General features: G+C 47.1%; 1 protein-coding gene across 3 annotated transcripts in view; it reads left to right on the top strand.

Moving 5' to 3' along the window:
- Nucleotides 1-22930, top strand: part of pik3c2b (phosphatidylinositol-4-phosphate 3-kinase, catalytic subunit type 2 beta) — a 187432-nt gene that overhangs the window by 123144 nt on the left and 41358 nt on the right. For all 3 annotated transcript variants that reach the window (XM_070859224.1, XM_070859226.1, XM_070859225.1), the window contains 3 exons: nt 6423-6611; nt 10840-10933; nt 13261-13355. In XM_070859224.1, the coding sequence (XP_070715325.1) occupies nt 6423-6611; nt 10840-10933; nt 13261-13355 (378 nt within the window). The remainder of the gene's footprint in view (nt 1-6422; nt 6612-10839; nt 10934-13260; nt 13356-22930) is intronic.

The raw sequence follows: 22930 nt of genomic DNA, 5'->3' as shown, positions 1-22930 counted from the left end.
CATTAATGATTTAGATGAGGGGATTAAATGTAGTATCTCCAAATTTGCAGATGACACTAAGTTGGGTGGCAGTGTGAGCTGCGAGGAGGATGCTGTGAGGCTGCAGAGCGACTTGGATAGGTTAGGTGAGTGGGCAAATGCATGGCGGATGAAGTATAATGTGGATAAATGTGAGGTTATCCACTTTGGTGGTAAAAACAGAGAGGCAGACTATTATCTGAATGGTGACAGATTAGGAAAAGGGGAGGTGCAAAGAGACCTGGGTGTCATGGTACATCAGTCATTGAAGGTTGGCATGCAGGTGCAGCAGGCGGTTAAGAAAGCAAATGGCATGTTGGCCTTCATAGCAAGGGGATTTGAGTACAGGGGCAGGGAGGTGTTGCTACAGTTGTACAGGGCATTGGTGAGGCCACACCTGGAGTATTGTGTACAGTTTTGGTCTCCTAACCTGAGGAAGGACATTCTTGCAATTGAGGGAGTGCAGCGAAGGTTCACCAGACTGATTCCCGGGATGGCGGGACTGACCTATCAAGAAAGACTGGATCAACTGGGCTTGTATTCACTGGAGTTCAGAAGAATGAGAGGGGACCTCATAGAAACATTTAAAATTCTGACGGGGTTAGACAGGTTAGATGCAGGAAGAATGTTCCCAATGTTGGGGAAGTCCAGAACCAGAGGTCACAGTCTAAGGATAAGGGGTAAGCCATTTAGGACCGAGATGCGGAGGAACTTCTTCACCCAGAGAGTGGTGAACCTGTGGAAAGTTGTTGAGGCCAATTCACTAAATATATTCAAAAAGGAGTTAGATGAAGTCCTTACTACTAGGGGGATCAACGGCTATGGCGAGAAAGCAGGAATGGGGTACTGAAGTTGAATGTTCAGCCATGAACTCATTGAATGGCGGTGCAGGCTAGAAGGGCCGAATGGCCTACTCCTGCACCTATTTTCTATGTTTCTATGTTTACCTTTCACGACCACCGAGCACTTTACAGCCAATGAAGTACTTTTGAAGTGTAGTCACTGTTGTCATGTGGGAAACGCGACAGGTAACTTGCGCACAGCAAGCTCCCACAAACAGCAACGTGATAATGGCCAGATCATCTGTTTTGGTTATTGTTGATTGAGGGAGAAATATTGGCCAGGACAAAGGCACTAATTAAATACAATTTGTTGTTGTATTTGTATGAATCATGTAACCTGGGGCGAATGGCTGCGTGTTTGCTGTGTGAATTGTATAACCTTGGAGGGAGTTTCTGCAAGGAGTCGTCATCATCGGCAGTCCCTCGGAATCGAGGAAGACTTGCTTCCACTCTAAAAATGAATCCTTAGGTGGCCGAACAGTCCAATACAAGAGCCACAGTCTCTGTCACAGGTGGGACAGATAGTCGTTGAGGGAAAGGATGGGTGGGACAGGTTTGCCGCACACTCTTTCCGCTGCCTGCGCTTGTTATCTGCATGCTCTCAGCGATGAGACTCGAGGTGCTCAGCGCCCTCCCGGATGCACTTCCTCCACTTAGGGCGGTCTTTGGCCAGGGACTCCCAGGTGTCAGTGAGGAAGTTGCACTTTATCAGGGAGGCTTTGAGGGTGTCCCTGTAACGTTTCCTCTGCCCACCTTTGGCTCGTTTGCCGTGAAGGAGTTCAGAGTAGAGCGCTTGCTTTGGGAGTCCAGTGTTTGGCATGCGAACAATATGGCCTGCCTAGCGAAGCTGATCGAGTGTGGTCAGTGCTTCAATGCTGGGGATGTTGGTCTGGTCGAGGACGCTAACGTTGGTACATCTGTCCTCCCAGGGGATTTGCACCAACCTGCAAGGAGTAACCATCGGGTAACTGCGCAAACCTTAGCTGGCAACTGGCCACAGTTATGCACTAAATCCCGGATTGTCTTTCAGAGATCAAGTGGCTAAGGGAAGTCACTAAAGCAGGGGCTGGGATCACGTGTCTGTGCACTCGCCGTGTGGGCTGTAATTGGATCAGGCACTAATGTGCCAGGGAAGCAGAGTAATCGAATAACTTTTGACAAACAAGGCTAAGGGCAAACAATGGAGGACCAGACACATGAGCCTTCGAGCTGCCCGGCTCCCCGCTCACCAGCTGGGTTTCTCCCCATGGTCTCCACCTCTTTATATTAAATGCCCGATTGTAAAGTGAAACTGGTCGAAGAGCAGAAAGACAGCCTTGCCTTTCTATTCGCACCTTTCACAACCTCAGGACATCCCAAAGCGCTGTACAGACAATGAAGTACTTTTGGGAAGTGTCGTCATTGTTGTAATGCAGGAATAATGGCACGGGGCATTCAGCACAGGCAGAGTCGGATCAAGTGTTCATACACGGCAGCTGATTCGATCCTCCGCAGTTGCCCCCAAGCTGGTATCATGAACCTTCTGCTGCCTTGCTATAGAGCAGCAATACTAGCTGGAGCTCATCGCCAACCTATGCACATGCTTGGCACAAAGAACCATGAAGCGGGTGGGGGCGGCGGGTGGGGGGGGGGGGAGATGGGGGAGTGCGGGTGGGGGGAGCGCGGGGGGGGGGAGGTGGGGGAGTGCGAGCAGGGGGGGGAGGTGAGGGGAGCGAGTGCGGGGGGGGTGGGGGCGGGCGGGGAGAGTGGGGGGAAGCGCGGGGGTGGGGGGCGGGGCGAGTGCGGTGGGGGCGGGGCGAGTGCGGGGGAGGTGGGGGGAGCGAGTGCATGGGGGAGTGAGTGCGGGGGGGGGGAGCGAGTGCGGAGGTGGGGGGGAGAGGAGGGGGAGTGAGTGCGGGGGGGGATGGGGGGAAGTAGGAGGAGCGAGTGCAGGGGCAGGTGGAAATAAAAAGTACTCCAAAAAGTTCAAGTCCCACTCCAGAGGCTTAAACGTAAAAGTCTATTCTGACACTGCAGTGCAACGTTGAGGGAGTGGCACAGTGGGTCGCACACTCGCCTCTGAGAAGGTTGTGGGTTCATGTCCCACTCCAGGGATAAAAACAGAAAATGCTGGAAATCTCAGTGGGTCAGGCAGCATCTGTGGAGGAAAAACAGAGTTAATGTTTTGGGTCGATGACCCTTCGTCCTACTCCAGGGACTTGAGCAGATAAATCTAGGCTGATACTTCACTACGGTACTGAGGGAGTGCTGCATGTCGGAGGTGCCGTCTTTCGGATGAGAAATTAAACCGAGGTCCCGTCTGCTCTCTCGGATGGACGTAAAAGATCCCATGGCACTATCTCGAAGAGCAGCAGGGGAGTTATCCTGGTGTCCTTTCCAATATCTATTCCTCAATCAACACCACTTTTTAAAAAAAAAAGTTATCATATCATTATCACATTGCTTATTGTGTGCAAATTGGCTGCTGCGTTTTCTACATTACAACAGTGATTACACTTCAAAAAGTATTTAATTGGCTGTAAAGTGCTTTGAGACGTCCGGTAGACGTGCAAGGCGCGATATAAGTTTTTCTTTTTAACAGTTCTACTGTGGATATCTTTGGAAATGGTATTGGGCAGACCAGGATTGGAGAGGGCACAGCTGCAGAGAACGGTTCCTAATGTAGAAATAACCTTGCACAAACCAGAACGCTCGCACAAGAACATGCCAATATCCCAATGATTATTGCTGGCGCCTTCAGGGGATGCGAGGGGAAGTTTTCTTCGGGCTGCAGAATTGTTGACTTTATTTGTGGAATAGACTGCCACCTAGTGCAGTGGACGACTTTGACTGATTAAAGGGACCTGAGATAAACTTCCTTTCAGCAAAGAAGGACATGAACTTTTGAACGAGAATTCACGGGAGGGACAGTGATGATTGGATCAGGAGGACTCGGGTGTCATGACCAGCTCCGCGCGGCGTTTTATATCGTTCCTCTGCATTCTTGCTTTCTGATAAATGTGCACGGCACGTGTAATGGGTTAATTAAGACCTTGTATACTCTTCCCTCTTTCTCCTCGCTGACCTTCCCTGTTCATGCGGCTTCCCTGGTCGGATGGGACAGCTGGAGATCTCCCCCCAGGCCAGCATGAATACAGCCATTTAACTGGCCTGCTGGAGACACAGCCTAATTGACACCTGCTTGTGGATGGATTTTTTTGGAGGCCGCATTTCTCTTTCCTTTCGCCGTGACAGGCAAAAAGCCCCATCGACCTCCCCAGAGCAGCATGATCGAAATGGGTTTAGTTTGCATTTTTGCAGTATGGAATAAAAATACTTTTCTTTTCTTTTAAAAAAAGTTCCCAGAACGATTCTGGAAAAGCTGCAATTATTACCCATTCCTAGTTGCCCTGACAACTTCCGAGGGCATTAATACTCAATCGCATAATTGGAGTCAGGCGAGGGTCAGAGAGCTTGGAGTGTCATGTTCTCATCCCTGAAGGACAGGAGTGGGCTTTAACACAGTATGGCAGCTTTCATGGGCATTTTATTGTTTTGCACCTACAATTATCAGATTTATTTAAATTAACTTTTACAACTTGCTACAACAGGATTGGACTTTCAACCCCTGGGCGCTGGGTGCTACCATGACCTCAGCAAAATATAGGGGTGGAAAGTCGGTTGTTTAGCGCCCCTGGATAGGATCGGAACAGGGGCTCGGGGGCGCTAAAGGGGCTCGGCACATTGTGTGCTGGTGTCGGTGGCGCTGACTGTCCCATCCTGGAGAGTCGAGCCGGTATGCAACGCCCCCGGTGTCAACAGCGTTTCGATATTAGGTACCCGTAGTGCCCTGTGGTAACAGCGCCTGTGAAAGCTGCCTTGCAGAGCTGTCTCAGGGCGCTACGGGAAGGAATGATTGGAGAAGGTAAGTTAATTCAATATTTCACTGTACTTTTGCGATTCACCTGTATTTGGGCGGAGTAATTTATCGGGAATGTTTTTGGTGTTTCTTGTCCCGATGTTTTTTTTCCCCCAGGGAAGCCTCTCTTGGAGTGCTCCGAAGCCGGCTCGGGATTTTCAGTTGTTCAGCCGGCCTAGCGCCCTGAAAGAGGTGGAACACCTCCCTTAGCGCTCCGCCCCACTCTCTGGGCACATCTCCCAAATTGTTTGGCTGCTGTCGCAAATCATTTTCTGGTGCAAAATTTACCATCCCACAGCCATTAGCGCCCTAAGTAGCCTCCAACCTAATTTCTACCCTATAGAGATTAAACAAAAATTCAGTTTCCCTTCTTGCATTTCAGAAGTAACTCTTCCCCCCGCCCCCCCTAACGCTCCCTCAGAATGCAAATTATTCTCTAGCTGAGAGAGTGGGTACTTGGAATAATATGTCCTGTTTCCTGTTGCCTACCAGTGCTCCTGTTAGTTCAGCTGTCAGAAGGTATATAGGTTTCTGGCTAATGTAATACTTATCCTGTATTAGTTGGTGGCAAAGCCTTCAGGGAAAGTTACCTAAATATTAATGATTCGGTGCTTGCTGAATTGGAAAAAAATAACATGAATAATTAAAGAAAGGACAAGTTCGGATTAATGTCATGGAAAGAGCATGATAAAAGAATGCTGTCTTCCCTAACTGGTTTCCATCAATGAGGCCGCCGTATCTCTCTAACATCCTCCAGCCTTGCACCTTTCTGGGATCTCTGCACGTGTCCAATTCTGGCCTCTTGCATATGCCCCAAGCTCTGGAATTCCCTCCCTAAAACATCTCTGCCTCTCTACCTCTCCTCCTTTATTGCACTCCTTAAAACCCACTACTCTGACCAAGTTTTGTGTTACCTGTCCTAGCATCTTATGTGACGTGTTTTCAGAATCTGAGCCAGTCTGAAAATAGGCACGCTGATATTGCTCCCAGCGTCCCTCAGGGAGGAACGGTGGGGAAAATCCACCAGGGTAGCCACTCCTGACCGCTACCTGTGACTCCAGTTGGAAAGTGTGTGGATGTCCTCTGAAGACTGCCGTGGTCGAACAGCCTACTATCTACCCTCAAGACAGGAAGAGTGATTGTCCGGGTGTGGTACCAGAGGGCTGCTGGCACTCATGGAATTGTACCTCGGGATGAATCACCACCTTCGATTAGAGATGGGGGTTGGGACATTAAATTGGTCAAACCCTGTTTTTACAAACTTGTGAGGAAAAGCAAATTTGTTCCATTTATGGGGACTGAAACTCGTTTGATTCAAATGGGCATCCCTGCTGACCCCAGAGAAATGGCTGTTCAAACAGGTTTGCTGTAATGAGGTTCTGGTGCATTAATATTTCCCAGGGCAGATTCAGGCCCCGTCTTTGACTGGTGATAATGTGACCTTTGGTGTAACCTTTCGCATGGATTCAAGTTAGTGCCTTGCGTGATCCATGTTCGGAGGTTATCTAGCAATGAGCAAGTGTGTCTCAGGTGACACTTCCGATCTCTGGTTACTCTGAGGCTATCCACAGCCAGATGGTCATGTGCAGTAATGTTGTTGTGTCTTTGGTGTCTGGCGTTGACTGATGACCCCACTCCTCTTGAACCCTCCCCCCCCTCTGCAGGCTGACGGAAACAGACAAGAAGCTGCTGTGGGAGAAGCGATATTACTGTCACTCAGAATGCAGTTGCCTGCCTCTGGTGCTCGCAAGCGCCCCCAGCTGGGAGTGGGCCTGTCTGCCCGACATCTACACCCTACTCAAACAGTGGAATTGTCTGAGCCATCTGGATGCCTTGGGTCTGCTCCACGCTATGTAAGTACGACGGCAGGACGAATGTGTTCAGCTTAAAGCTCGTTCCCGCAACATCATGGCAGGCCAACCTCTTTATATAAAAAAAAATCAATTGTTGGTGGCCATTTGGCCCATTTAGCTCAACCATCCATAGTAACCTACCACTGCTAACCACCATTATAGCACTCAATGGCCTCTTGGATGATTCCACAGTTTCTTTGCCTCCATTACCCTACTCAGGAGATCACTGCAGTGCAGGGGAGTTCTCCCCGGTGTCCTGGCCAACAGCTATTCCTCAACCAACATCACTAAAAAGAGATTATCTGGTCATTTATCTCATCGCTGTTTGTGGGAGCTTGCTGTGCGCAAATTGGTTGCCATGTTTCCTACAATACAATGATGGTTTCACTTCAAAAAGTAATTCATTTGGCTATAAAGCGGTTTGAGAGGTTGTGAAGGACGCGATATAAGTGCAAGTTTGTTCTTTCGTTCTTTTTCTTTCTTTTCTTGATCATTTTTGTTGAAGTACAGCCTTCATGATATCCGTCCTGGGCTTGCCTTTTACTGTTTGCCTCCCCAGTTGTCTTGCTATCGTTCAACTCAATCATTTGCTCACCGCATCCCTGCCCTCTGCAATTCTTTTACTAAAGAAACATCTTTTTGACTATACCTTCTGTGTTTCTCCTCTCTCTCTCTCTGTCTGTCTCTCTCTGTCTGTCTGTCTGTCTCTCTCTCTCTGTCTCTCTCTCTGTCTCTGTGTCTCTCTCTCTCTCTCTCTCTCTCTCTCTCTCTCTCTCTCCATCCTCCCCAGTCCACACCAATTTTTCTCTTCTCCATTGAAAAATGTCTTCTCAGAGGGTCGTCAATCTTTGGAATTCTCTGCCCCAGAGAGCTGAGGAGGCTGGGTCATTGAATATATTTAAGGTGGAGATAGACAGATTTTTGAATGACATGGGAGCCAAGGGTTATGGGGAGCGGGCAGGGAAGTGGAGTTGAGGCCAAGATCAGATCAGCCATGATCTTATTAAATGGCGGAGCAGGCTCGAGGGACCAAATGGCCGACTCCTGCTCCTATTTCTTATGTTCTTATGTAATGAGAAGCGCTGTTACGTGCTTTTGTTCTTAATGTTCTTATGTTCTCTTGCTCAGTATCCACCTCGTGACATTTTTTTCTGTGTGAGGAACACATGTAAACGGTTGTTGCTGATGATTTACACCGCGCGCCTTTTAGTTCTGTTACTCTATTACCCTAAATGAGATTTCAATCTACGAGATGGTCCGTTAGTACACAAGGGAAGATTATTATCTTGGTGAGTTGAGAAAATGCAGCAACAACATCGCGGGTTGCTTTCACAGCCGTATTGATATGATTTAATCTGACATATTAAAACTTTGGTTACTTCACAAGTACTGCTCTGCACAGAGGATGCTTCTGAGTCTCTCTTTTACAGTAGATGTACTTAGCATCAGAGTGAACTGACTAACCCCCAATGTGCCCTCGCCTTCCCCTCGCCTACGAATGCTAATTGGATGACTTACGAGCAACGAACATCCCAGCTGGATTAAAACAAATCTTTGTGTTTGAAGTCAAGCACCCCGATACCACATCATCTAATGAATGGTGCAACTAGAAGTCATCTTGGTGCCATAGCAACCAAAAGTACCATTGGGTCATCCTGAGCCTGTCATATGGAGCAGCTATTATGTGTGGCCTCTAAGGCTACTTTCAGTTTCCATCTGTGGAAACGCTGTACTTCATTGAGTGAAGTGTTTATCAATATCAGCAATTGTTTGCTGAGGGATTGTGCCCAACACTTAACCCTTAACCCCTGTGCTCACTAACCTATATTGGCTCCTAATCCACCAGCATCTCAATTATTAAAAAGAAATTCTCATTCTCAAATCCCTCCTTGGCCTCGCCCCACCTTATCTCTGTAACTTCCTCCAGCCTTCGAACCTGCTGAGATCACTGCGTTACTCTAATTTTGGCCTTGTGCATCTCCCATTTGCTTGGTCCCACCATTGGCGGCCGTGTCGTCAGCCTTCTAGGCCCCAACTTCTGGAATTCCCGCCATAAACCCCTCCGTGCTCCTCAAAACCTACCTTTCACCAAGCTTTTAGTCACCTGTCCGCGTATCTTCTTCTGGCTCGCTGGCCATTTTTGACTGATTACGCAGACATACAGCTCAGGAAAGTGTCAGGTTCGACACTCAGTTTGTGCTATTAACTGGATCGAGGTAATAGCAGATTAACGTTACCCTCAGCACCTCCTGGCTTAAGGAGGGAAAAATCAGCCTGGGATTCCCACTCCGGACTGCCGTCCACTGTCTTCAGATGGAAATGTGCTTTTGCGTGAATGTCGGGTAATGACCGCCTGTATCACGCTTGGCTGTGATGCCTTTTTTTTTAAATTCATTCATGGGATGTCCCTGGCAAGGCCAGCATTTATTGCCCATCCTTAATTGTGCTTGAGAAGGTGGTGGTGAGAAGCCACTTTCTTGAATATAACAGTGTCTCTCGCTGGACCATTTCAGAGGGCAGTTAAGAGTCAACCACATTGCTGTGGGTCTGGAGCCACATATAGGCCAGACCGGGTAAGGGCGGCAGATTTCCTTCCCTGAAGGACATTAGTGAACCAGATGGGTTTTTACGACAACCATGGTCACCATTACTGATACTAGCTTTTTATTCAAGAATTATTTAATTCAATTTAAATTCCCCCAGTTGCTGGGGTGGGATTTGAACTCGTGTCTCCGTATCATTAGTCCAAGCCTCTGGGTTACTCGTCCAGTAACATAACCACTATGCTACCGTACCCTAGAACAGTCAAATAGCCTGCAGATGCCCACGCACAAAGAATGAAGCACTTGTTCAAGTTGCCAAAAACCTCTGATGGAATCGTATCCCAATGAGGAATTGATGCCTCCAGAAGAGGAGGGGAGAAAATGAACAAGGGGGAATAAAATAGATGGATCAGTGCTTTAAAACTAAAACCACCTATTTCCCCCACCGTAACATCGCCCGTCTCCGCCCCTGCCTCAGCTCATCCGCTGCTGAAACCCTCATCCATGCCTTTGTTACCTCTAGACTTGACTACTCCAACGCACTCCTGGCTGGTCTCCCACATCCTACCCTACATAAACTAGAGGTCATCCAAAACTTGGCAGCCCATGTCCTAACTCGCACCAAATCCCGCCCACCCATCACCCCTGTGCTCGCTGACCTACATTGGCTCCCGATTAAGCAACGCCTCGATTTCAAAATTCTCATCCTTGTTTACAAATCCCTCCATGGTCTTACCCCTCTCTATCTCTGTAATCTCCTCCAGCCCCACAACCCCCCGAGATATCTGCTCAAATTCTTCCCTCTTGAGTATCCCTGATTATAATCACTCCACCATCGGTGGCCACCGCCTTCTGTTGCCTGGACCCCAAGCTTTGGAACCTCCCTAAATCTCTCCGTCTCTCTACCTCTCTTTCATCCGCTAAAACACTCCTTTAAAGCCTACCTCTTTTGATCATCTGCCGTAATTTCTTCTTATGTGGCTCGGTGTCGCATTTTTTTTGTGTGTGTCTTGTAACACTCTTGTGAAGCGCCTTAAGATGTTTTACTACATTAAAGGCGCTATATAAATACAAGTTCTCATTGTTTAACCTTCTACTCATTCAGCTGCAGCCATCAGAAATAGAGATTTGTAGCCCTCACAAATGGAGTTTGAAGATTAGTCTTCGAAATGAAAGGGATAGGAACAGGAGGAGACCCTTCTGCCGTTGAGCCTATTCCACCATTCATTGAGATCATGGCTGATCTGTATCTTAACTCCGTCTACCCGCCTTGGTTCAGTAACCCTTAATACCCTTGCCCAACAAAATGTTATCAATCTCAGTTTTGCAATTTTCAGTTGACCCCCAAACGTATCTGCCTTTGGCGGGGGGGAGAGTTCCAGATTCCCTCTGCCCTTTGTGTAAAGAAGTACTCCCGGCGACATCTCTGAATGGCCTAGCTCTAACTTTAAGATTTTCCTAGCCTTGTTCTGAACTTCCCCCACCAGAGGAAATATTTTCTCTTTATGGACCCCATCAATTCCTTTAATTATCTTCAACACCTCAATTAGATCACCCCTTTAACCGTTTATACTCGAGGGAGTACAAGTCTAGTTGATGCCACAAGTTCTAATGTGCTAAGCCATCCAGTCACTGTGCTAATGCTGCCTAGCCATAATGCTGATTCTTTGCCGTGTGTTATATAGATTTCCTGATCAGGAGCTACGCCATACTGCAGTACAGTGGATGGAGACCATGTCCATGTCAGATCTGGTGGACTTTCTACCTCAGTTAGTACAAGTGAGTAATGCACAATCTCACAACCTGAAAGTGTGTGCTTGAACGCCTGTAAACTTCATTTTTATATTTGGTTGGCATCCCGTGGTGTCGGAGTCTAGAGGGCCTGAATGGCCTGCTCCTGCTCCTATGTTGCACATGGTGAACTAAGACCAAGTGTAGTCTTCAATGAAGCAGACTGCAAGGCTGGTAGATAATTTGAGCAGGGCCTGCAGACGGTATTTAATCCCATTTGAAAGTCGTACATTCTGACCTTATTTTTATATTTCTATTATAAATTCCTATGTCTACACTTAGAAAGGAAAGTTGCTGATGTAAACATGTCACGCTGTAATTTCACCCTCCCACCAGAGTGGGTGCTGCAGCATCTCTCCTGGAGGGGAGGAGGAGGATATGATTACAGTGTTATATTATCAAGTTTACATAGTCGTTTTGCATTATAAATGTGGGATTAGGAATTTATAATGGAAAAAGTTGACAGGAAATGCGCACCTACGTAAGATATATTTATGCGAGAGAACAGATAAACTAAGTTGGTGGGGGTGGGAAGCGCTTCTATATTGTAATGGTTCTTCTGCAGATGAGATCAGAGTAGATAGAATACACCATGCTGGTCGGGTAGATAGTACACTTTAGAGACTGCGCATTTTGGCTGCCGCTTCAGACCTGAGCCTTTTAACTCTCTTACACTTCCTTCTACCGCTTTTTCTCCCTTTTCCCTCCCTTGTCAATTTCCAACATGTTCTAAGACTCTTGTGCCTTGGGACGTTTTACCATGTTAAAGGCACTATATAAATAAAAGTTGTTGTTGTTGTTTGTTATTATTATTATTTTTATTATTATTATGGTGCACTATTGTTATGAGTCCTTGCTGCCTGGTGTGTGCTTGATGTGAGCACTTAGGCACAGAGCCATCAAGAATGCTTTAGCAGCACCTCCCAAACCTGTGCCCTCCCTCACCTTGAAGGACAAGGGCAGCAGATTTATTGGAACACCACCACCTCCAAGTTTCCCTCCAAGTCACACACCATCCTGACTTGGAAATGTATCTCCATTCCTCCATTGTCACTGGGTCAAAATCCTGGAACAACAGAATTGTTGGAGTCTCCCTACCTAAAATCACTGTGGGAGTACCTTCACCACACGAACTGCAGTGGTTAAAAAGGCGGCCCACCAGCTCGAGGGCAATTAGGGATGGGCAATAAATGCTGGCCTGGTTAGTGACTCCCATATCCCAAGAATGAATAACACAAAGCACACACTAATTGAGATTGAAATTATTGGCATTCCATATTGACGTGCTCAATCCCAGACAGATGGTGCACTCGGTCCCATTCCTCATGCCTCCTCCTTTGTTGATGCCGCCCTTTTCTTTGTACTCCGTACCACTTGTAACCGATAGCTATACCTGTCTGAGCAGCAAGTTCCTGATCTTTTCTTTTGGTTTCCAAAGGAAAATAATTGAATTCTTTTGTGGTTAATCATTTTGCCACCCAATATTATGATTTCCATTCACCACACTCCCACGGGAATACTAACCTGGATTACTGCTTGCCATGGCTAGCTTTGTATCGTTGGTTTATACAGTACCTTGTAATATCCAGGTAACGGTCTGAGAGTGAGACGCAGAAATCAGCCCTGATTGCAGGAATTTTAGCAAAAATATATAATCAGTGATTCTTTGAAATTAAAAAAACACTTGAATTAATGTACAATAAGCAGAACATTGGCTTGCCTGCCTCATCACAACTGGCAAAGAAAGAGTTGACTGTTTGTTCAGTCTGCACCTGAAAGTTTAAAATATCATTTGAACAACAACAACAACTTGTATTTATATAGTGCCTTGAACATAGTGAAACGTCCCAAGGCGCTTCAGAAGAGCATTGAGATTAAAAAATTTGACACCGAGCCACATAAGTAGAAATTAGGGCAGATGACCAAAAACTTGGTCAAAGAGGTAGGTTTTAAGGAGCATCTTGAAGGAGGAATGAGAGGTAGCGAGGCGGAGAGGTTTAGGGAGGGAGTTCCAGAGCTTGGGGCTTCGGCAACAGAAGGCACGGCCACCATTGGTTGAGCGATTATAATCAGGGATGCTCAAGAGGGCAGAATTAGAGGAGTGCAGACATCTCTTGGGGGGGGGGGGGGGAGTCGTAGGGCTGGAGGAGATCACGGAGATAGGGAGGGGCGAGGCCATGGACTGATTTGAACAAAGATATAGTCGAGCCTCAGTTGCATTAATGGCGATATAGCTTCAGAGGGATGCTGTCCCAAGTAGAGACAGTGCCCTTGACATTATCTGTGACCTGTGTTTTTTTTTTAATGTCTTGCAGGCCCTGAAGTTTGAGTGTTACCTGGATAGCCCCCTGGTGCGGTTCCTGCTGCGGAGAGCTATCTGCGATGTGAAAATTGCCCATCATCTCTACTGGTATGTAAACTGAACAATTCTGGTATGTTGGACAGAGTTGGTACAAATACACACACGGAGTTTTAGGTCATTTCAGGCTTTTTGAAGAAGTGTTCTGATGTCTTTCTGATCCAATTGATTGTTGTTTCGAAAAAAAAAAAGCACTAGTTCCCTGAGGGCTTTGTTGATAACGTCACGCTCACCTCTGAGTCGGAAGGTTGTGGGTTTGAGTCCCACTCCGGATACTTGAGCACAAAATCTAGGCTGACACTCCCAGTGCAGTGCTGAGGGGGTACCGCACTGTTGGAGGTGCCATCGTTCGAATGAGACTTGAAACTGAGGCCCCGGGAAGATGTAACAGGTCCCATGGCATTGCTCAAAAAAGAGCAGGTGAGTTCTTCCAGTGTCCTGGCCATCATTTATCCCTCAACCAACATCACTTAAAAACAGATTATCTGGCCATTATCTCATTGCAGTTTGTGGGAGCTTGCTGTGTGCAAATTGGCTGCTGTTCCTACATTGCAACAGGATCTGCACTTCAAAAGTATTTAATTGGTTTGGGGACATCTTGAGGTCTTGAACGGTGCTGTATAAATACAAGTTCTTTCTTTTCACTGATTGAGTCGTATGACCCAGGATGATGCGAGATACGATCCCTGGTTTGTGCTGAGGTAACTAAGCCAGGATGAAAGTTAGGTTGGTGGTTGGTGGGGATCAGGGAGAGGAATTGAGCAGGAATTTCCATGTGACATCCAGTGACCTCAGGTGGAAAGTTCTAATGTGGGGACGTCAGGTGAAGTTCATAAAGCCAATTGGCGTGGGCTGTCTAGACTTGCACAGGAAGAAATGGCCACCTGATTGAGGCACTGGAGGGGGACTGATGCATGTGGAACCATACCTCAGGAATGGGTCCGTGTTCTTCAGGAGAGGATGGCTGAACCTTAATGATGCAAATAAATTGGTTTTGCTGTCTAAACAAACTCCTGCCCTAACAGCTGTGGGACAATTAACCGTTACAAAAGTGTCCTTTGTGGGCAGTATTGGCACAGCCAGTGTTACCAGCTATTAAATTTAATGCTCTCATTCCTTTAGAGAGATGTTATATTTTAAAACCGTAGAAATTAGACATTTGGAGATATATTATAATCATTGGTTTTGGGATAGTGATACGGTTGAGTGTTGGGTTAGTGATGCGATTGAGCATTTATCCCTCCACCAACAAATTATCTGGCTGTTATCACATTGCTGTTTGTGGGACCTTGCTGTGCGCAAATTGCTGCTGCTTTTCCTATGTTACAATGGTAACTGCACTTCAAAAGTATAGTAGTATAGTATGAGGCAGTCGATCGTGTCGAGGACAATCCGCTTCCACACCAAAAAAATTAGTTCACGTGAGGGACCTGACATTCTTGAAGGGTGGAAGATGCCTGTGCATGGATTCTATTTAACGTGGGATGTCCGTTGCACACCAGCCACCACACGGGCTTGACAAAGCACAGTCTTGGTTCAGTGGCAAGAGTTGACCAAGACGACTGGAGACCGAGCTCCGCTGCACGGACCCAGTACGCACACATACTCCTACTGACCTTGGAATTCAAAGGTCGCAGTGTGAGCCTCACGGCCTTACTGCTGGCCCGTGCTGCACCTTCCCTGAGCCCCGACCCTGCTGCTGGTACATGCTGCCCCGGGCCTGTGGCCGCCCCCGGGGCCCCGATCTCTTCAAAAGTCCTTCATTGACTTTGGGACATCCTGAAGTTGTTGGGTTAGTGATGTGGTTGAGTGTTGGGATCATGATCCCAGTTCCCCCACTGTAAAGCTTGACTATATGCTCCAGGCAGTGATTGGATGGTATCTGATATCCTGCCAGACCCTTACATAAATACCGTGGATATTTGATGTGAGGCAGCTCCAGCATCGGGAGCTGTGCTTCCTTGCTCCAAACCACTGTGGGCATCGAGTCAGCGCACTGGCTATGCATTTCGTACAGCCTGTGTCCTTAATCTTTGCCCACAGTGTGTGAGGATATGCAATGACTCCCTTGCAGCCTGGCACCATGGTGGTGGGTTGAAACTCTGTTCCCTAACTGTGATGCCCAGTTTAGGATTGAGCACATCAATGAATTGTGACCCAATCTAGAATTCGGCTCTGTTCACGATTGGGAATCCTTTGCTGTGCTGAAATGGTGTTGGTTTTAGATTGTAGCTCTGGGTTTAATGAACGACCCCATCCTTGAAGTTCCAGTGACCACCATGTGACTCTGAATTAATCAAGTGGAGATTCCTGCATCATTTGCCCCCATTCAGAACTATTGGATTCATTTGGGGGGTGCAACCTTGAGCCCCTTATCCCATCCCTCTTTTTGCCTTGGCCCTCCTCTTTGGCTTTCCCTCAGCAGCTGCAACTGGCATCTGTGCACCAGGTGTTAATGACCACGATTGCCACTCAGCAGTCAGCCATCGCTTGCCAAGACGTCGTCCGCTTGTAAAAACCCGGAATGGTTGGGACTCTTGTAAGTCGGCAGGATGTTTGGGCGACGAGATGGAAACATCAAAAACCAAACTCTGGCCACATCAGATGTGCTGGAGGATCCTGCTCACTGCTGCAGATCAGCGGAGCCTTTCTTAATGTATTACAGCAGGACACAAAGTCGCAGCTATTTTATGGACATGTACTACCTGTTCATATTCGGTCTTCGAACCTTCCTAAGTGCTGCTCACAACATTCAACAAAATCATTACCCTGCAAAGGAAGTGGGTCAGAAGTTAATCGTGTGTATATATATATTGGAGAAAATCAAGGCCTACGGCTGTAAATTCTACCGATATGAGTCTCAATCTCCGGGATGGGGGAGAGAGATACAAGCAGGTTTCAAATGACATGCAGTTAAATAAGATGTTTCTGTGGAGCGTAAAGCATTGCCTTAAACTAAGTTTAAGTCGTACCCCCGTGTTAAACGTACACTCAGGGTCAGACTCTGAGAGGGTCCTGTTCCTTTTGAGATGTGACCACACATGGCCCCCAAGCCTTGGCAATCTAGCCACGGCAAACTCTGTTCTATCTGCGTTTATATCATTCGCTGGTTTGTCCGATTGAAATATTGTGGCCCTGGAGATTTGTAAATGGTTGTTCTTGGTGCTGTTCCCTCATTGGTGGATAAATCCAAGATCTGTTAGTATCAACTTAAGGTGTATAAAATTATGAGGGGCCTAGATAGGAAGGACCTATTTCCCTTAGCAGCGAGCTCACTAACCTGGGGACGTAGATTTAAAGCAATTGGTAGAAGGATTAGAGGGGATTTGAGGAGAACTTTTTTCACCCAGAGTCGGGGTGAGGGGGCGGTGGCGGTATCTGGAATCGGTGGCTGAGGCAGAAACGCTCATCGCATTAAAAAAGTGCTTTAATATGCACTTTGCTGTAACCAACAGGGCTACGGGCCACGAGCTGGGAAGTGGGATTAGGCTGGATAGCACACTGTCGGCCGGCACAGACGCAATGTGTTGAATGGCAGCCTCTTGTGCCTTGAATTTCTATGATTCTATGAACAGCTTGAAATGTCTGCAATTTATTGGGAACACCGATTCAAGCTTTATCATAATTGATCTGTCAGAGGTGCCGTCTGTCGGATGAGACGCTAAACCATGGCCCTGTCTGCTCTCTCAAGTGGACGTAAAAGATCCCATGGCGCTATTTCGAAGAAGAGCCAATATTTATCCCTCAATCAACATAACAAAAAAAATGATTATCTGGTCATTATCACATTGCTGTTTGTGGGAGCTTGGCTGTGTGCAAATTGGCTGCCGCGTTTCCCCCATTACAACAGTGACTACAATCCAAAAAGTATTTCATTGGCTGTAAAGCGCTTTGAGACGTCCGGTGGTCGTGAAAGGCGCTATAGAATCCAAGTATTCTTTCTTTATCAATGGCCTCAAGGCTAAAAGACCCTACATTAAGTAGCCACCGAAGGCTAAATACTTGGGCATTCCTCCCTTAAGGGAATGACCCCGACATCCGATTCATTAAGTATGAGGGTCTCCCTTTCCGAGCATGTTTAAAAAAACTGTAGATCGTAACACTGCGTGTCCTGTGCTTGTAGTACCAGGTTGCTCCTGATCCAGCCGCAACTCCCACGCAAGGAGGGAACTCCCATTACATCTTATAAACAGTAGGCAATCACAATGTCGCAAAAGTAAAAATAATTTATTTTCCATGAGTTAGAACAAGAGGGGTTGGTCGATTTGTTTTAATGACACATTTTTAATGGGTCTGAATTAACCAGTTTTGCCAGTGTTCCAGAGTTTAATCACCCAGGCTATTTTGAACACGCCCTTGCTGGGTGTCTTTTCTGCGTCTGTGCTGACGGTGGGGAAAAAAAACTGATGCCGCTAATGAAAAGCACAGAAATGGAGCCAGTTAGGAGTCGTCTTGTTATTTTAAATCTCAAGACTGGATTGCTGAGATCCAGTTGAGTTCCTGTTAGAAAAAATCAGGACTTGAGCCTGCATAAGAACTTAAATAAAATCAAACTCCAGTATAACATGTGTGTGCAGTCTGGTACAAAGTGCTGTTACCTACTGCAGATTCCTTGATAATTTTATTATAATGCTTGCACTTGTGTAGCATCTTGTGAGGGCTGAAATAAGGATCCATCTGCCCCCTCGAGTGGATGCAAAAGATCCCATGGCACTATTGGAAGGAGACCAGGGGAGTTATCTCCGGCGTCCTGACTAATGTTTATCCCTCATCAAACATCACAAACAGATTATCGGGTCATTATCTCATTCCTGTTTGTGGGAGCTTGCTGTGTGCAAATTGGCTGCCGCGTTTCCCACATTACAATAGTGACTACACTCCAAAAGTACTTCATTGGCTGTAAAGAAAGAAAGATAAAGAAAGGCTTGCATTTATACAGTGCCTTTCGTGACCTCAGGACATCCCAAAGTGCTTCACAGCCAATGAAGTACTTTTGAAGTGTAGTCACTGTTGTAACGTAAAACGCTTTGCAATGTCCTGAGGTCATTAAAGGTGCTATATAAATGCAAGTCTTTCTTTCTTCATCCCATCAAAATGCGTCACCTAATGAATTACTTTTTTGTGAGAACACCAGCAGCAGGTCGGGGCCATAAAAGGCGTGGAGGTGTAGCGACCCGGACGCAACGCGGAGGCCTCGGAGAAGTGCGAGCTGGTGCAGGAGGGCGACAGCAGCAAAGAGTGACGTCATCAAGGTCCAGGTCGGTGATTGGAGCGTGGGCAGATACAGCAGGAGCGGTGAGGTCGGGGCCCAGGAGAGGCGTGAGTTTGGGGCCTAGAAGAGCCGAGGGCCCAGGGGCAGCACGGGCCAGCCCACACTGCAATATGTGTGCGCACTCGGTCCGTGCAGCAGAGCAGGTCTCCAGTCATCTTGGGTAATCCTTGCCACTGGACCAAGACCTAGCTCTGTCAAGCCCGTGTGGTGACTGGTGTGCAATGGCCACCACACGTTAAAAAAATCCACGCACAGGCATCTTCCACCCTTCAGGATGTCGTTCGGGAAACACCTGTGAACTCATCCTTTTTTGGCATGGAGGCAAGTCATCCTTGTTTCGAGGGACTGCCTATGACTATGATGGGTAAACATGGCAACCATTCTGCACCAGCAACATCTAATAGACAGCAATAAGATGGATGACTAGTTAATTTATTTCTTGGTTTTGTTTGGCCAAGAGAATTCCCTACTGTTCTTCAAACAGCAGCATGTTCTTTAAACAAGCAGAAAGGGCTTTGAAATGTGGCAGTCGCTCAGTGCTGTATTGGAATTGATGGCTTTGATTATAAACTTAGACCCTGTTAATGGACTTAAACCCACAAACCACCTAACCCAGATGTAAGGGGTGGTTTGCAGGGGGTCAGCTTTCCCTTCTGACCTTATATGAGCGGTTCCGAATCGCTCCCACACCCTTGGTTCTAGATACTGGAATTATGAAGGGACTGTGACAGACTTGGACAGACAATCAGTTTCAAGGTAGGAAGCAGGTATAGCTTTATTGTGTTTAAAAAGAAGTAAAAGGCACACCTTTAATAACACACACAGACCAATACACACTGAGGGGTACAACGCATTGAATAAAATGTCAAATTACAGCCTGTGGGGAAAAGAATACAGCTTAAACTCTAAATGGGGTAAAGAGGAGAATGCAGATACATTTACACAAGTTATCCCAGCCTCTCCCCTCCCAATTTCCCTAACTAACTAAGTTATAGCTCTCAGGGTTCAGGGGCTATGCTCACCAATCCCTTTAGACAGTTGCCGGTGAATCACGGTTTCGGGGTTCGCTGCACTTGGCCTTCTAGGCGAGCCGCACCCCGGACTGAGGACAGGACTTCGGACTGCGTAGTCTTCGGTTGGGGTGCGTCCGTTGATGCGGTAAGTTGCGTTTCGGATGTACGGGATAAGTACCCACTTCCTTTGGTTTTAGTTAGTCCTTTTAAGTAATTTCTCACTCGTTGGCCGTTCAGAAGTAGATTGTAGAGTGGAAATAAATGTCGATTCTTCGGGTTTTTGCTGAGTTGGTTTTGGTTGGTCGTTTCACTGGTTGTGGTAGCCCGGTTTGGCAATTTGGTTGCTGACAACCTTCCATTTCATGGGCCTCGTGCTCAGTCGGTCCTTGACGATTTCTTGTAGGTTCCTTCATGACTCCATTTCTTCACTCCGGCTGCTTGTGTCTGTCTGTGTTCCTTTTGAGTCTGTGTTCTGCTTCTCTCCTGTGTTCTGCTAGTCTTTCCTTGTAAAACTGGGGGATAGATATATCCCAAAAAAAAGCCTCCGTTATCTCCCATCAAATCTCTTGGGCTCTGTTTAAACTGTTCTGTCCATTGATTTTCAAATGTCTCCTTTGTCAGCAGTAACTCGATTAGGTTGTGAGAATGTGCTATCACTGGGTTTGCATTGTTTTAGGATTGTCCAGTTTCTTGACCATGATTTCCATTGTGCTTGATTGGGTAATTCGATTATCTCTTAGAGGGTGAATAGCCTGGGGTCCTTAATGCACGAATTTGGCCCCACCTCCTGTATTTGGTAACTCTTTTTCGCAGCCAAAATGTTGTAGAATCTTAAAATTGATATGCTCCTTCCCATAGATGTTTAGGGGATCTCAAGCTTCTGTAATTTAGGCCCTTTCCTCTGAGTCCAAACACTGGGGGGGGGGGGGGGGTCTCCATGAATGCATCCCCTTTTATCCCCCGCAGGCTTTGCCTGCCCCTTTAAACTCATTTTAAAAGCCCAGAAAGGGATTCTTCTCCTCTGTAGGGGAAAGGTACTTGGAATCTTTGTGAGATATGGGTAAATTCTACACAGAGCATGGTCAACGGAGCCAGACTCTTGTAGTCTTCTTTATGTAAACTTGAGGTTATCCAAAACTCGGCTGCCCGTGTCCTAACTCACATCAAGTCCTGTTCACCCATCACCCTGTGCTCGTTGACCTACGTTGGCTCCTGGTTAAGCAATGCCTCAATTTTTAAAATTCTCATCCTTGTTTCAGATCCTTCCATGGACTCTCCCCTCCCTATCTTTATAACCTCCTCCAGCCCTACCCATCTCCGAGATCATAGAATGTTTACAGCACGGAAAAGGGCCATTCGGCCCATCGAGCCTATGCCGGCTCTTTGCAAGAGCACATTTGCTAGTCCCACTCCCTCGCTCTTTCCCCATAGTTCTGCAAAAAAATGTCTTTCAGGTACTTATCCAACTCCCTTTTGAAAGCAGTGATCGAGTCTGCCTCCACCACCCTTTCAGGCAGTGGATTCCAGATCCTAACCACTTGCTGTGTAAAAAAAAGTTTTTTCCTTATGCCGCCTTTGCCAATCGCCTTAAATCTGTGCTCTCAAGTTCTCGACCCTTCCGCCAATGGGGACAATTTCTCTTGATAAATATTGACTAGGACACTGGAGAGAACTCCTTGCTTTTCTCGAATAATGCAGTGGGACCGCTTATGTCCACCTGAGAGAGCAGACAGGGACTCGGTTTAACATCTCATCTGAAAGACAGCACTCCCTCAGTACTGCACTGGAAGTGTTAGCCTAGATTTTTGTGCTGAAGTCTCTGGAGTGGGACTTCAACCCACGACCTTTTGACTCGGAGGCGAGAGCCACAGCAAAGCCCAAATCTCTACACTCCAATTTTGGCCTCTTGAGCATCCCTAATTTTAATCGTTCCACCATTAGTGGCCGTGCTCTCAGCTGCCTGGGCCCCAAGCTCTAAAATTTCCTCCCTAAATCTTTCCGCATCTCTTCTCCTCCATTAAGACGCTGCTTAAAACCTACCTCTTTGACCAAGCTTTTGGTCATATGCCCTAATATCTCCTGATGTGGCTTGGCATCAAATATTGTTTGATGACTTTCCTGTGAAGCGCTTTGGGGCCTTTTACTATGTTAAAGGTGCTATACAAATACAAGTTGTGCTTGCAGCTGCTGCAAAGCTGGTGTTGTTGCACAGCACCTGTGGACTGATTTAAGTTGAAGTGGCAACCCCTAGGAAAGCTGAACTTCTGAGGCTAATAAGAGTGTGACTAAGAATCCAGCACTCGCAGTCGCATCTGTTCACTACCAGCGGGCAGTTCCCACCCTTCCCTTGTTAATCTCTGTGTTGACATCATGGTGCATCCACCCACAAAGTAAACACAGGCAGTCACATTGGTGAAGAGTCCGTGTGACCCAATGCATTAACAACACTGGAGAGCTGCAGCTGCTGTAACAGTCTGTCAGCAATCAACAGGCTGTGCGCGCTGACCACAGAGATTTTTTTTTTTTAATTTTTCGTAGCCAATCTTTCCAATTCTTTGTCAGATCACAAACGCCAGAGGTCACCTTGCACACATCAAGGATCACCCTGCGCTAATGCTCTTAGCCAAAAGGCCTAGAGCCCAAGCACCGTTCCTGGAAGTACTGCAATACCAGGTTCGTGCCATGGAGGTGGATGGGTCAGGTCCCCCACACACCTCCGTGGAGGTGGATGGGTCAAGCCCCCCCACCCACCTCGCGCTGACCACAGAGATGCTGACCGTCGGCACAGGGTGGTGTGCGCTCTACGCGTTCACTCTTCCCCTGACCCTCTGTCTTATCCCACAGTCACACTCCTCAGTAATAAACTAGCAGCTGACTATACACAAATCCCATACAAGACCGGACATGCAGTGATACATCAGGAAAGAAGGAAAACTGGGTGGTGCCCATACTTGCACGAGAGTGGAAAGACTTTGTGCACCTGTGTTTCCTGTCACAATGAGTTACTGATTTCCCAAGCACAACATTCTGCACTGGCACATCCAGTAAAAGAGACCCTGTCCTCATAGCTCAGCAGAAAGCAGCTTTCCTTCCGATTTAAAGGGGGACAAAGCCGGGCCAGTTAAATTGGGAAAAATATGGCTGCCGAGAACTGGTGCATTGTTGGATAGAGGTCCGAAGCGATTCGGTGGTGATACAGAATTGAAAGTGGGACCTTATTCACCCCCTGACATTCCTAATTTGGGGTCTATGTCAGTTGGGCCCACAGTTGAACAGGGCAGAGAGGTGGATACCTGACCGGATTCGCTGGTTTTCCAGAGTGAGCCCGGTATCTGAATAAG

Source organism: Pristiophorus japonicus, chromosome 17 (genome assembly GCF_044704955.1).
Source record: "Pristiophorus japonicus isolate sPriJap1 chromosome 17, sPriJap1.hap1, whole genome shotgun sequence".
Classification (NCBI taxonomy): domain Eukaryota; kingdom Metazoa; phylum Chordata; class Chondrichthyes; family Pristiophoridae; genus Pristiophorus; species Pristiophorus japonicus.
Note: the sequence above shows the minus strand (reverse complement) of the source record. Positions and strands in the feature narration are given on the sequence as shown.